Source organism: Triturus cristatus, chromosome 9 (assembly GCF_964204655.1).
Source record: "Triturus cristatus chromosome 9, aTriCri1.1, whole genome shotgun sequence".
NCBI lineage: Eukaryota > Metazoa > Chordata > Amphibia > Caudata > Salamandridae > Triturus > Triturus cristatus.
This window is the reverse complement of record NC_140592.1, coordinates 310,849,260-310,864,997: the sequence shown is the minus strand read 5'-3', so window position 1 is coordinate 310,864,997 and position 15,738 is coordinate 310,849,260. Positions and strand designations below refer to the sequence as shown.

The 15,738-nt window shown below is 43.7% G+C and overlaps 1 protein-coding gene across 2 annotated transcripts in view; it reads left to right on the top strand.

Annotated features, from left to right (window-relative positions):
* Window positions 1-14,987, top strand: part of LOC146797813 (inositol-tetrakisphosphate 1-kinase-like) — a 216,676-nt gene extending 201,689 nt beyond the window's left edge. For both annotated transcript variants that reach the window (XM_085624996.1, XM_085624997.1), the window contains 2 exons: window positions 8,347-8,509; window positions 13,652-14,987. In XM_085624996.1, the coding sequence (XP_085481122.1) occupies window positions 8,347-8,509; window positions 13,652-13,911 (423 nt within the window). In that variant the 3' untranslated portion in view covers window positions 13,912-14,987. The remainder of the gene's footprint in view (window positions 1-8,346; window positions 8,510-13,651) is intronic.
* The last annotated feature ends 751 nt before the right edge of the window (window positions 14,988-15,738 follow it).

The following is a 15,738-nucleotide window of genomic DNA, read 5'->3' as shown; positions in this document are numbered from 1 at the left end:
TTTTCTGTTGCTTTTTTACCCCTCTAGCTCTCAGACTGTCTTTTTCAGCCTATTGATTCTAGAGCCTCTGGAGGAATGCTTGATGGTATATGTATATTTACAACTGCTTTATGTCCTTTTTGGCTGTAGTAACTTTAGAAGTGCAATTTGTGAAAAAGAATTGGCTTACTCTTTTGTGGGTGACACACGTCCATCCCTAAACCTCTCTTTATTCCTCTCTAACACCTCCCATTTTGTAGAAAGTACTCCCCTTTTTCTTGCCACCCAGCGTACCACCCACATATGCTACTAAAATGTATACGTATACATTATATGTGTGGATACTCCACAGTCAGGACAGAGATCTTTGCACAGAAATAGATAGGCGAGACGGAGGTGGAACCTTCGCTCGTAGGTTTATGAGTAGCATTCTGTAGTATGGCAGTGATGCGATTGTAGCACTACTAACATACTAAAAATGGGCAATGCACCACGTGAGGGTGGTGAAATGACCGATTGGTCTTTGTAAACCCACTGTACAATGCTTCGAAATAGCCTTAAGAGGATATTAATTGTCTCTCAATCTGAACACACCTCAGTCCGTAGACGCAGAATGGTAGTAGTCTTGAAAGGAATGCCAACTGATGGGCCAAGTAGTAGGACTCTATACGAGGTAATCTGATGTCTCTAGATAACTTCATGTATAGAGCTTTGAAGGTGTGTATGGGTCTTGTCAAACCCCAGGTGAACTTTTTAACCCCTTCGATGCGAGTGACGGAGCGGTTCCGTCATGCGCGTCGGTTGCGCTGTGCGCATGACGGAACCGCTCCGCCACGGCCCCGCCTGCACACGGAACCTTCAGCACGGCGCGGTAATCCGCGCCGCGCTGAAGGGGATAATTTCCCCCTTTATTTCGACTAGTGTGGATCTTGGTATTGTAAGCAGTAATGTATCAAAAATAGACAAATCTCAGAGCAACAGTCCTCTTCACCCTTTACATTCTGCCCCAAAGTCACAATTTTAAACATGTCTAGTGGGGAAGAAAAATCGACAGAAGGTTTTCGCATTTAAAGTCAGTATATCATCAGAAACAATGCATGTTAGATATCCAGTTACTTCACTATTTTTGGTACCCGCTTAAAAGGGAGACCTGCTAAAATAATTTCATGGCGAATTTATTCATGACCTATAGGGCAATCGGGCAGTGGTCTAACAGCTCAGTGTGTGGACTGGTTTTGTGACTGTTTGTCAGCTTGTTTTGTAGTCTGCTGGGCTGATTTTTGCTGTTGATTTTCCTGATATTAGAGCAGCAAGTTGAAATCCATGCAATCCCCATACCATGCAAAACCCTTATATAGCCTGTCTTTACAATTCACACCTGCCCCAATTTGCAAACACGGGTCACTTTTTTAGCTACTTAGTATACAAATGGGGACCACTTTTATTTTGGTGCCGAGACCTCTTAACTGTCACAGTCCAATGCTGTGTCATGAGTAGGACTTAACTCATGGAACAGTTCATATAGTAGCCTGAAAATGTTGAGAGTTCATATATCAGAGACAGGATCAAAGGCACCACAGGGACCAAGGCCTCAGGGTGGTATCTGGTAAGAAGGATAGATTTATGTTGGAACTATGACTTCCTGAATCACGACTTCCCTAACAACGAGGTCGCAACCACAACCTCGTCTAAACCACGATTTTTTTACTATGCATTCCTTTACCATGATTTTTCGTTGTAAAGGAATGCATGTTAAAAGAAATGCTTTCCAACTAGTCACCCAAATCCCCACCCCTTATAAACTAATTTCCCCCACCCTTAAAATTAACACAATCACCCACACACACTAAACTAATTCTCCCACTGTAAAATGAATCACGATTTCCTACACACCCTTAAAACAAACATGTTCACCCACACCCCCTATAAACCAACCTCCAACCCCTAAAAACTAACCCCAAACCCCCCCACCCCTGTATACTAACCCCAAAACCCCCACCCTCTATAAACAAATACACCTACTCTAATATTATATACGATCACCCACAAGCCCTAATAACTAATACCCACGCTTTTGTTCAGGGCAAACAGTTTATTTATCCAAAATGAAAAGCTTGGATAAGGGAGCAAGAGGAATGTTTTCCAGGAAATGTCAAAGGGAAATTTGAGGACAATATTATTACCTCTAAAGCTATAATTTGAGAGATAATTGATAACGATTCAATTTACTGGGCCCCAACTTTAACAGATAGGATATTTACCACTGGCGCCATACCAAACCCAACCCCTTATAAACGAATTCCCCCCATCCTTAAAATTAACAAGGTCACCCACACCCACTAAAGGTTTCCCCCACCCTAAAATTAATCACGATTTCCTACACACCCTTAAAACAAACATGTTCACCCACACCCCCTATAAACTAACCTCCAACCCCTTAAAAACTAACCCCAAACCCCCAACCTCTGTATACTAACCCCACACCCCGCCTTCTATAAACAAATTCACCTACTCTAATATTATACACGATCACCCACAAACCCTAATAACGAATTACCCCACCTTAATTATATACACGTTCACCCATGCACCTTAAAAACATACACGATCACCCATACCCCTTAATAAACCAACACTACCCCTACATAAGTAATTTCCCCTCCCTTAAAATAATCACCCCCACAATTAATCCCTCTTAACTGTTGCTCTGCGACGCTCTTCCGACTCCGCCCTGCCCGAACACTAGACCGACTCAGCCTTAACCGCGCACATGCGTGGTTAAGGCTGAGTTGTTGTTCGAGCAATTTGTTGTTCGGCTTGCGTGAATCCGGAACTCTTTGTTCCGGAGTCGTTGTTCAGGATGTTTCCCAAGAAGGATATCATCTACATGTAAAAAAGCTTTTATAACAAGAAAGTGTCAATGCTCATATGTCTGTAGACAGGTTTGAGGCTGAGTACCCAGTCTGCCAAACCCTAAATCAGGCCCTACAGTATTTAGGAGTGTCTTTGGCCAAAATCTCTTGACCATGATTTCCAGAAACATAGTAGTGGTGTGCACCCACTCTGGAGCCCATGTAAAAGGCAATGGTGTATTTGGATGCAACATACATTTCAATCAATCAATTATTTCTTTATTTGGAAACAAAAATATCCATAAAAGTACATTTATAAATCACAGTAAATATTTTGAAACATTTAAAACTGGTATTTCATAGACAATCGGTGTAAAACCAAAGAATATTTAATTAAACTATAGACCTATTCTCGTTAGTATTCATTGTGAATAGAGCCCGGACAGCTATTTTTAAAAACATACCCATGTAAAAAATGCTCTAATCATCATTAAGTTGAAGTAGCTCGCTTTATGCTTCTCTAAAATTGGTAATAGCAAGGTTCTTAACTAGGGGGAGTAAAATACTCTTTTTATATATAGAATAAAAGCCACAAAAGAATAAAAAGTGTAACATGGATTGACCTGAGCTCCCGTTACACGGGCAAGGAGAGGTATCCAAGTTTGCTTGAAATCCCAAGGGAAAACATAACAAATATTTAACAGTGCCCGCCCTGTAGCGAAACAGTAAACTTCGTTCCCAGCGCCCCAAACGTTTTGTTAGATACATTGCAATTGATCTGTAAACTTAGTAAACTTAATCTCAAAGTTCTGTCTCAGTTCATAAGCTACATTTCTGCTCCTGATTTTAATAAAGTTTTCCTTAAGAAGCATTTTTTTGCAATAACCTAACACAGATTGTAATTAATTTTGCAAACGAGCCACAACAAAACTAGATGGTTGGTTAGAGTTTTCTGTGAAAGTAAATTAGTCCTGTATTACGCCTCACAATGTTAAATGTCACTTGTAAGCTTTACTAGTTATCTTAGCATATTGATAACACCCCTTCGGAGTTAATACCTTCCCACATCCACCAAAACCTAAGACCTTTCCGGTACTTTACCACCAAGGATCCACTCCATGTCTGAAGAACCCCCCTCCAAATTAAGCATTTGTCTGCAAATTAGACCAAACTTGACCATCTACTTTCTGGTGAAGGACCACCCACCCAACTATGCAGTCATAGAAAAATTAATGTTGTCCCCAAGGTACGGCCTTTGGCCCTTTTGGGGTTTGACCGTACTGGCTCCAATCAGGTTGCTTAGGTCAGGGATGAGTGCCTGGGTTACTTTTCTGAAAAGCTAAAAACACCTCTAAAATCTAACAATTTCTAAAGTATTTTTTGTAAATGTACGCCTCGTGATTTAGTTCTTACCAAAGCAGACTCCTTGTGAGGGAGCCCTTGCTAAATTTCAGTCTGATCACAAGCATTGTTCTTTCTGGATCTGTGTTCCAGTGGTGTTTCTAGTATTTAAATTGCAGGCAAGAAACCTTGCTAATGAATCCATGTGCCAAGGATGGTGTGCACTTACAATCGAAGCATTCCAGTTTGGTTTCTTTATAGCCACTTGCTCCACAAATGCTTGTTTCAGATGATAGCGAGGGGATGTATGACGTTACAACGCATGCTGTTACAACGCATGCTGTTACAACGAAAGTTTTACAACGCGAGTGCATTGACAACGCAGGACATTACAACGCAAGTCTTTACATCGACTTGCACTAGATGGCGTGCTAACATTAAAAAAGTGTAATTTACTATTCCAACTCCAGTCCACGTAACAGTAGGGAAGGTGTTGGGATAGTAAACTACACTATTTTTAATGTTAGCACGCCATCTAGTGCAAGTCGATGTAAAGACTTGCGTTGTAATGTCCTGCGTTGTCAATGAACTCGCGTTGTAACAGTTTCGTTGTAACGGTAGTGCGTTGTAAAAGTTGCGTTGTAAAGGTTGTTCCCCATAGCGAGGCATTAGTCAGGACACAAAGCTGCCTTAAACATTATTTTCTTTCGCAGAAGAAAAACGTTATCTGTTTGCAAATCTGAGAAGTTGAACCCTTTGGTTTGGGAGTTAGGGTTTTATCTCACAGTTGCAAATGCATTAAACCAATACTACTGAGTACATCGCTGTAAAGGAAAGGATCAGTCTTTAGTGAATGAAATCCATAAATCAAAGGAAAAGATACATGGAAAGTGTGTTCTCAGTAGCAATATTGACACTGCAGTTGTCTTGCTGATCAAGTAACCAGCAAAATTATGTTTGAGAAAGTGAGATCATTCTGAGACCCTTATGTGACCATTTTTATTTTTTTCACTCTGCACAAATATAATGCTAAGGCCGCCCTTGCATCCTGACCATAGCTCCACTGTCATCTGAAAAAATAGCGTGAGACTCTGGAAGCAAACGCATGGTACCATTGTTGCATTCTACTCCCTTTTGATCGTGTCAAAACCTAGATTGTCCTTGTATTTTTAGACTGGGCTGACACAGCGTTTAAATTTTTGCGCATAATCGTTGTAAGGTAGTTAGTTTGCTCTTCCCATTTCTGGCACATTATTTGTGTACTGTGATTTATTGAGTGAGTAGGTGATGAAGTGAGTTCTGTTTCGTGTGGTGCATTCTTCAAATGTGGTTACCCCCCAGTGCCGGATTACCAAATAGACAAACTAGGCACCGGCCTTTGGGCCCCACTCCTTTTAGGGGCACCGCGACAACGGATCAAAATAATATTGATTTGATCTTGAAAGAAAATTACAATCAAGCTTTCTTGAATATTGTTTCCAAAAGATAGAAAATAATGAATCCACTCAAAGAAACGAAAACTTTTAAATTAAAGACTCTATAGAGAAAATACTGTACAAGTTGCAGTGGTTCCTGATGCGGACCCTGGTATCTATTATTATTGTTTTTTTTAAATAAATTAAGCTCTGCAAGAGTAGTGCAAGATAAATTCGCACACAATAAGGGTATAGCTTGCAGAGTTAGTGCCATATTTACAAGGAGCTAGCGCCACCGCAGCATCATCATTTTTTACTCAGCGGCGGCGCAATCAGTGCTCCACACTGCTCCATATTTACAAACTGACACTTTGGGCCCAGTGCATCAGTTTGTAAAGGTCTGCATCACATTGTACCTGCTCCAGGTATAATGTATGCCGGGTAGGCGTTCCCACGTTAAAAGCCACAAAGAACTGATGCAGTGAAATTTATGACTTTTCACTGCATCCCTCTACGGCTTGACTCTGCCAAAATCCCTACGCCTTCTCAATCAGTCGTAAGGATTGACTCAGGGCTTTTAACATGGGACTCACCTCTGTGTTCTGATGCATCGTTAGAGTTGTGTCAGTCCTACATGCCAAATGCGTTTCAGCGCGCGCAATACATTTTTAAAATTCATTTATTTGTTTACATTACTCCGGTCGGCCGTGAGCCAGAGTTCACTACCCCCCACCCTGCCCCTCCCCCGCTCCATCCCACCACCCCACGGCATTCCCTCCACGGGCCGCTACTGGTATTAGGAGATAATTTGCGAGGGGGGGGACTGCCTAGGGGCCTCCAAAGGGTTTAACCCGGCACTGTTACGCTCCCTCGCTGTATACTGCACTTGCTTTGTGTGTGGGGGAAGCATCCACTGATGTGGCACTCTTTAACTTACACATTCTGTGTTTTCAAAATAGGAATGAGTGCTCTTTTTATCCATGGACACCTGCAATAATACTGCTTCCTGTGCCGTTCTTTCTGAGTATGTATGCAGGGGAAGCTTGCCTTGCTACTTCACCCACTGTAGGTGTGTGTGGAAGTCCAGCGAAGAGTGGTATTCTTCCGCCTGTTAAGTTGTACCTGTTCTGAATTTGATGGAGACTTGGATGATACATGCGCATATCATACTAAGGGGCATATTTACAAGAACTAATGAATCGGCATTGATGCGTCAAATGTCTCGCACCTGCTACAAATGCCCTAGCGACGCCATGGATGCGCTGTATTTGCATTACAGTGCTGCCTTGTGCAAGGATTCACGGATCCGTCACAAATTCTGATGCATCTTTTAGAGCTAAAGTGACACATTGCTGGAGTTGGTTGCTATACCCTTATTGTGTGCGAATTTACCTTTCACTACTCTTGCAGAGCTTAATTTATTTTTAAAAAACCCAATATTAATAGCTACCAGGGTCCGCATCAAGAACCACTGCAACTTGCATCGCCCACTGCTCCTGCCAGAGCTGCAAATGACAAAACCAGCACAACTACTAACCATCACACTCCTACAAGTATGACAATTTAGACTATACTAGGTCACTCAAAGCTATACAATGGCTTGGGCGACAGGTATTAGTCATTTTTTATGTATATGATAAAATTAGTCAAACATTGCCACCATGTGGCAGACTATCATAAGTGCTGGTGCTGACAATTCGGTACCAGTGTTGACATTTGTCTGCCGTCACCAACGACCGGCTCAAATTAAGCCAAGTAACCTCTTGCCAATGCTGTCCTATACTGTGTGTGAGGAAAGCTTGCACTTTGTCCCGACGCTCTCTTTTTTGTGGGGAAGGCCTGCATTATCCCTACCTATTCTATAACTGTTGTGCGTGAGATAGAAGACTGCCGCTGCCCTTGCTGTACATGTACTAATTGTAAGAAGCTTGCACTGCCTATGCTCATGATAACCTGTTCTGTACCTCAGAGAAGCATGCGCTGCTCATGCCTATGCTGTAGTTGTGTGAGAAAAGATGGCAGCTACATATGATCTACATTTAATTTTGCTACAGGTCTTCAGCTTCTTTGCAGATTCTTTACATTTCATTCCTTATTGGCTAATGGTATTTTGGGCCTAATTATATATCCCATTTACTCCCAGAATGTCCTTCAATGTAGCATTTGAAAGGTGCCAACTCTTATCTACATGTCTGCAAGGGGAAACGTCCTTTAGGACAAACCCGGATTCACGCTGTGCCATCGCAGCGCTGGCAATAGAAGAAATGTGTCTTTAGCATGCATTCATTCAGCACACAAGTTGTTACAACGACTTGCTTTAGGGGGGCGCATTGGTGGAATGGTGTTGAATTTAAAGTCCAACACCTTCCCTACTGTTGGGCAGACTTGATTTGGAATAGTAAATGAAACAATTCCAAAATCCAGTGCCCCCCTAAGGCAAGTCGTTATAACGACTTTCATGCCGAAGGAATGCGTGCTAAAGGCACGTTCGTTATAATGACGGCGTTTAGAAGGCATGCCTGTGCCTAAACGCATGCATAATACTGTCATGTACACTGAGGTAGGACACCCACTTATCTCAGACTTTTGCTAGCACCCTGCCAGTAGATACTTTCTGCCTTTAACACATGCTGACAGATGGAGTCTAAAGTGTCTGGTCCTTTTAATTCCCAAATGAGGTAGACAGATGGTTGTACCAGGAAGGTGATGGAGACCTGCCTACCCTCTTGTAAATATCTGACCTGTGGATCTGCTTGCAGCTGGACAAGGCAGCCGGTGAAGTCATCCGCCCTTCGGAGGACATCATCATCCAGGTGGTGAGAGGGTTGCAGTCGGCACTAGGGATGTCTCTCTTTGGTGTGGATTTGATTGTGGACACACGGACTGGGCGCTGTGCTGTGATTGACGTCAACGCTTTTCCAGGTAAGGAGGTTATGCGATAGTCATTCTCGACTGCATGTCGGGTGCTTTACTTTGATGGGGCCAATCAACATCTTGAGTTGTGATTTAAGTTTACACATGTCACTGTTTCCATTAACTGGGACAGACTCGATTGTCAGTGCCACCAAAGGACCCCATTTCCTATGTGACATTTTTGGCCAGTCCAGACTTTAGCCGTAAACACCTTGCATTATGTGACTCTGTTTTCCTGTTATAAGTACTGCTATGTGTCCCAGCATACTAATTGTTGTTGGCTCAAAGTGTCCCATTTGCCAGCTGTGGACTCCATAACAGTGACTATGGCAGCTTTTTGAAAAGAAATGGATCAGACAGGGAGATGTTGACCCACAGTTCTTAGAAGGACAGTGAAGTACAGTAAAGCAATGATAAACGAGATAGGACCCTATTAAGTAGTTTCCCATAAAGTGTCTGTGGGTAAAAACATTTGCAGCATGTCTTCCATTAGTAGCAGGTTTTGTACTGGCACAGCAAGGTAGTCGAACTTTTATTTAGCCTCCAAAATGTAGGGTTGAAGTGTAGAAAAGTGTAGAAAAACACTCAAAGTACACACATATGTCTTAGCTGGTGGAATAGTGTGATGGTTGACTGAAGACCTCTGTAGGGCGTATAACGCAATGATGGGCTGTAGCTACCTAGCTGCAAGTGGATAAGATTTGGGCAAAGATCAATCCTTTAAGAAATCCTGGACACATCAGTCCGAAACAAGTATTTTCATGTCTGTGAGGACAGTGTTAAGGTTTCACCTCAACAGTTGATGTGATTGTTTGGTCAAGAGGGAGTGATTCACTCCCATCGTTAGCTCGAACCTACCAGACAGCCTAAGCAGTCTGGTTGTCAAAGACCTATTGTGGGCTTACCAAGAACAAACAGAGGCTTGCAACCCGCCCATTGCTTACCCATGCTTTGCTTTACTATCACTCTTTTTAGCTTGCTTTCTATTGGATGGCTTCCTTGTTTCAGACTGTTCATCTTGTGTGTGACCATCCCCTGGATCATAGCCATCTCTTTGATTGGGCGGCTTCTATGCTTAATCTGCTCATTTTTAAGGAACTACTTTTTTTGTTTTTGTGTAAACATTCCATGCAAGTTTCCACCTGTCTCCTATGTGTGCTTTTCTCCCCCCCCCACATTACTGTCTCTCAACCATGTGCTTCTGTAACCCTACCTGCACCTGTGTCGCTCTCTCTTTGCTCTTTTAATCATATTCTCTCCCTCGTGTTGCTTAGCCCCCTCAATCCCACCATCATTTTGCTTAGCTCCCGACTGCCTCTTTGGATTATGCCCTTCCCTACCCCCTCCCCAACCTAAACCTACTTGTTTCTTATTTTTTTAAAGCTCTTTGGTGCTATGTTTTAGGAGTGCTTTCACACTACGGGGCAGATTTACAAGAAACTGATGCATCTGTTCAGATGCGTCAGGTTCCCTGCGCCTCCATATGCAACCCTTGCGGCACCATTGATGCGCCATACTTACAATACGACGCACCATGGCGCAAGGATGCGTCAGAAATTCTGACGTATCTCTTGACCCAAAAGTGAAGCATTGCTGGAGTTGCTCATGAAAGTGATGTAACTCCAGCAATGGGACACAACAGATAGGTGAGTCACATTTAAAAAGCCTTACGTCATTCCTTACGCCTGGTTTGAGCAGGCGTAGGGATTTTGACGCCGTGAAGGCTTAGAGTGATGCAGTGAAATGTTATAAATTTCACTGCGTCAGTTCTTCTCGGCTTTTTGCATGGGAATGCCCACCCTGCATACGTTATACCTGACGCAGGTATAATGTGACGCAGGGCTTCACAACTTGACGCATCTCCCTAGATGCATCACGTTGTAAATGGGCCGCAATGTGGCACATTGTTTGTGCTGTCGCTGTGTCACAAAAAGTGACACAACGGCAACGCAAAAGTGTTGCATGGGGCTTGTAAATCTGCCCCTACATTTTTTAATTTACTGATCTATTTTGGATCTGTAAATAAAAAAATCTTTGCGTCCTGCATGCACTGGCCTACAAAATGATGTGGTAGCAGCACTATGATGTCTTCTTTTTTTAAGCTATTTTGCATATGATCTGCGATGCTGTACAGCATGGCTAAAAAAAATTGGAAAAAGCAAATAGGTCTTATAGAGAAAGCCTACTGGCTTTGCTAATGCTTGATATGGTGGTTGCCCCACCCCCACTCCCCAATTTAATCTTTTTACTGCTGAACACATTTTCACATTACTACCTTCCCTATTTACCCTTTCATGATTTTTAGAGCTTCTACTGCTAAGCCTCAGCCTCATTTCAAATCCCGACCTTTTCGCATTTGCACCTTTTCACAGACTTACAGTACATTTTAGCACCTATTTGTGCCTTTTGAGTCAAGGCATATGTACTCTCAACCTTTGTATTTGCAAAGGCAATTCAACTGACCTGCAGCTGCCTTAGTGAGTGCGGGTGCATTGCAGCTTCTTGCAGATCACAAGAAAATGGTAGAAAAATGGCTTAGCCCACTCCTGGCAACTCACAATGGAATGCCACATATTTTGCATCCCTTCCTGATTGTATGGTTGCCAGTAGCTTCCACTGTTTGTGGACAAGCTGCCTGTACTGGTGGGGAGCAGGCTGTTGCCCTAGAGACTGCTGCACCTCCTTTCCTGCCCCTTCACCCACGTTGCCAGTTTCACAATGTGCCACTTATTTGGCATGGTGACCCCTGGACAGAGGCCTCCAAGCTGGCTTTTTGTGAAATCGAAAGCTCAGAGGAAGCTCTTCTGTCTCTTGCAAGTCGCTTTCCCTTCATTCACTGTTGTACTCAACGAGGTACACTGACAAAACCACTCTCATGACATATCACGAGTGTGTTTTGTTTTACAAAGCTGCTTTACCCTGTACCCCCATTAGAACATCAGGAGCAGGACAAATGGCTGGCCTCCTGAATGGTAGTTCTGCAGAAGGCCAGGTAATACTTGGAGAAGTGTGGCTCAATGATTAGAGCGGCAGACCCTGATGCAGAGGTCTAGCCCGGGACCAGGGATCAATTCCCCGCCTCGGCGGGTCTTGGGCTCAAAAATTCCACGGACCTGATAATTCTCGCCTCGGTGCCTATTCCAATCATGGGGTCCCACTCTGCAACTCTGGGCATTAGCTTGCTTAATCTCCACAACGGCCCCCACAACGCTAAGGATGCCTGGCCTCCACCTTGGGGGTGCCCAGGAGTGGACGCCTCACAGGGAAAGCCAGGATGGGTTCCACAGCGGTATTCGTACAAGCGCCTTGAGACCCTTGCGGGTGAGTAGTGCGCTATACAAGTATCAATTTACATTTACATTTACTTTTGGGTATGAAGATGTCTCTGACTATATATATTTTTTTAATTTTCGAAATTGACTTCCATGATTGGATAGAGGCAGCAGAGGACAATTCACATTCCTGCTTAAGAGACTACTTAATGGTGGACACCAGGAAAGATTGAAGGCAGGTTGCCACAGATTCATTCCAGTATGAGGGGGAAAATGGAGTTTGGACAGAGTGTTAAAGGGTCAATTAGAGATCGATGGAACGTGTAAACTCCTGTAAATCAGGGGTTCCCCACCCTGCAAAACTCACAATTCCCTGCCTCATTTAGAGAGGGAAAACAGTAGGTTTCTGTCTGTAGATCCTCAGTTGTTTTAACTTTTTCTTAATGGCCCATCCAAGATGGTCGCTACTGGCACTGCATCAGAAAGCCCACCTTATTTATAAGTATACAAAACAGTGATGGATGGAATGCTTGAATTAGTCTCAGTCTCTGGTAATCACTCAGGCCGCATCTCAATCCTTTGTTATTTTGCACACCATGCCATCTCAGTTTGAACCCAGCTAGATACAAATGCAAATCAACTTGACCCTGCTCCAATAGGAACAGTCCATCCCGGTTCTGGGTTGCGTGTGTTACGGTTCATAAAGGACCTGGCCTGGCAGTTGGGGCTGGACTGGTCCCATGAGGCACAGGGTCAAGACTGATTTGGGATGGTTTGGGATGTGGCCCCAAGCGATTGTCAGTGACTGGAATTAATTCAAGCATTCCATCCATCGCCTTGTTGTTTTTGCATTTGATGCCCTAAATGCTCTGAGTATGCCTAGAAGTGGGTCCCAGGCTCACTGTGCCACTGGACCCAAGCTATACCAGGCTGAAAACCATAACAAGGGCTTAACCAATCCTGGGTTGCTTGTGTTCTGGTCCAGGGAGGAACTAGCCTGGCAGTTCAGGCTGGAATATTCTCATGCTGAACAGGGTCAAGACTGATTTGCATATGGCTGGGTCCAAACTGAGGTAGCATGGTGGGTGAAAAATGATGATCTGGGATGTGGCCGCGAGCGATTACCAGTGGCTGAGATAAATGCAAATATTCCATCCATCACCTTGTTGTTTTTGCATTTGACACCCTATTTATGGCAGGGCTTCGGAATCTGATTTTTCCTTCCAGGTTCTCAGGACAGGAGAAGAAGTACAATGACACTAATGTGCACTGGAAATATTTCCCCTATTATGTAGATTTTTTCTATAGAATAAAACAAACATTGTAGGCCGCCTTCCATTTTGCTACAGGTGCTCCTTTTGCACTAGTTAGGAGCACTTTCTTGGCAAACAATCCCTTTTAAGTAGGCAGTATCTCTAAACTTAGTGGGTGCTCCTGTGGCCGATGGTTGTCGGGAGGATGTTTGTTAGAGGCTTGCATGCATGGAATCATTCGAGGTATTATGTTATGTGTTACTTGTATAGTGTACGCAGACTGAAGTTTCTTGGCACTGTAGGAGATAAAATGATAAAGCACTTAAAATTGTATTAATAGATTTAGTAAAAATAAAAAAATCTTTCAGTTTCTCGCGAAACAACTTGATAGAGACAAGTTAGCGGGGATTCAAAGTAAGTTTATTCCGCTCGCTTGCTGTGGCTACAGAAATGGCTCTGGTGTCGAAGAACCCAGTCCTGATCCTAGAAAAGTCTAGGGCCAATCATCTGAAATTTAGAAGTCAGCAAAGAAGGGGCAAATCTATGAATGGTACGATGGGCAGTGATTAGTGACCTGAACACAGAGCAGCTTGTGATTAATCTTTTTCTCCTTTATGCTCCTGTAGGGTACGAAGGGGTGCCAGAGTTCTTCCCGGCACTGCTGAAACACATTGGAAAACTCCTGGAGGACAAAGAACATATCAAGGAGATGGAGGCTTCATCAGCAGAAACAGCTCAGCATCTGCAAAGCACTTGTCTTGACAAAAGCAAGGATCTTGGACATGAGGCAGCCTGCAGCCACATAGCCCGGGGTCCATGGGCTGCAGAAAGCAGCTCTTTGAAGCCGTTGAGCTCTGCTATGGCGGACAGTTCCTTTTTCAACTAAGCTGTCCCTCCAGCCATTGTGTTTCGTGATAATGCTGCTGCTCCCCTACGGGGGCACAGGCTGCACTACAGCTCCGCACTGATGCAAAACGAGGTCTTCTATGGGCTACGCGAGCCCAAGAAGGCATCTCGGACACACTGTACGAGTCCACTCAGGAAGTTAATTTCTCTCCATGGTGTACCTCTGTGAGTGCAAGCAGCATCAATTGTAGCGGGAAGGGCTGATGAGAGAACGCCTCTTGGACAGAGTCACCATTTTTGCACTTCTCAGAAATCTGTCCACTTCCACTCTGAGTTCCACTTGCCTCCCATCCGCAGCTTGTTCTCTCCATTTTACCTTCAATATTGTTCGCTTACTTTGTACATTGACATTTTCATAAAAACTGATCTGTGCTCCTCTGTGACTTTAGAAGTAATGCCGGCTTGGTTTTGATAGGAGCATAGCGAGTCAATGCAAGTTCCCCAGTTTCAGATGAGGAACACAGATCCAGAGGTGTTGGTGTGGTCCTGGTGAGGCATAATGTACCACCACTACACCTCAGTTGGATGATTTGGTATCAGATTTAGTTAGCTTGAATATGACCACAAAATGTGAAATCCTATTCGGATGGGCGGTATTACAAGCCTCTGGATGATGTTTTTAATTGGATGATGTTCTAAACTAAAACACACTGGGCCGCAGGTATTGGCGCATCTGTTGGTGACCAATCAGTATCTTTTAGCACTGAAGCTGTAAATGGTTACAGAGGCCTTTAGTTCACCTTTTGGCACCCCATGACCCCTCCTATACTGCTTTCTATTATCCCTACTAGGTTATTCTCGTTCTGCTTTTTTCCCTCCAATCCAGTGCACCCACACGTCCTACCTCAGATCTTGATGATTTCACCCCTGCCCTCCCTTTCACCTGCTGAGCCCTCATTCCCTAGATGAGAATTATCAAGAAAGGCAAACTGTCGAAATCCCTAATTTACCTAATTTAATTCTTTATTGGCACGCTGATTCACGGACCTGCATCCTGCCTTTGTAAGGAACCTGATGTAACATATTGAAATAAAACCCAGATTATTTTGTGATATATAGATGTTCTGTTGTGTGATCTGTTTTGTTCCACTCCACTGTGGGCCGCATAGGAAATGTATTCATTTTTGCCAGGTTTGCATTGACAGAGGGCAGTTGCAGACGCGCAATTTTAGATGCTAGGGATCCTACCATTGGGGGATCAGATGGGAATCCAAGTACAAGGGGAATGGAATCTAGAGGATGGCAGGACTCACCGTCAGGAAGGATGGACAGCACAAGTGATGATCATGAAGCTTATACATAAACATAAGGGATCCACCCATGGGTATACAAGATCTCCCGATTACTCAATATGCATCCCACGGTCGTGGAGAATACACATTAGTTGTTTAAATACCCCTCACACACCAAAAGGGCCCTTGGTGTCATGCTTCATCATAGGGGTCTTCCTGCCCCTCTACGGGACAGGGCGTGCTGCGACCTACGACTACGTGGGAGCACTGTTGTTAGTGAGACAGCTATGTGTGATGCGGGGGTGTGAGAGGAAGGGTCAGGAGTGAATTAAGGAGTGAGTTAAAAAATACCTGGCTCTCTGGACTTGAAAGATTTATTCTGCCATTCGAGCTGGTATTAGTAAAAGGTGGGGTGAGGAGGGTGTATGCCTCAATGAACTATCCTCCTAATGTTGTCGACATGTTTCGAAGCTTCCCCGTGCTTCTTCGTCAGGACCTTAAGGATCCCTTCCTGCCACTAACTGTGTTGTGTTAAAACAAAATTGTAAGAAATTTAAATGTAAAAAAGGAAGTAA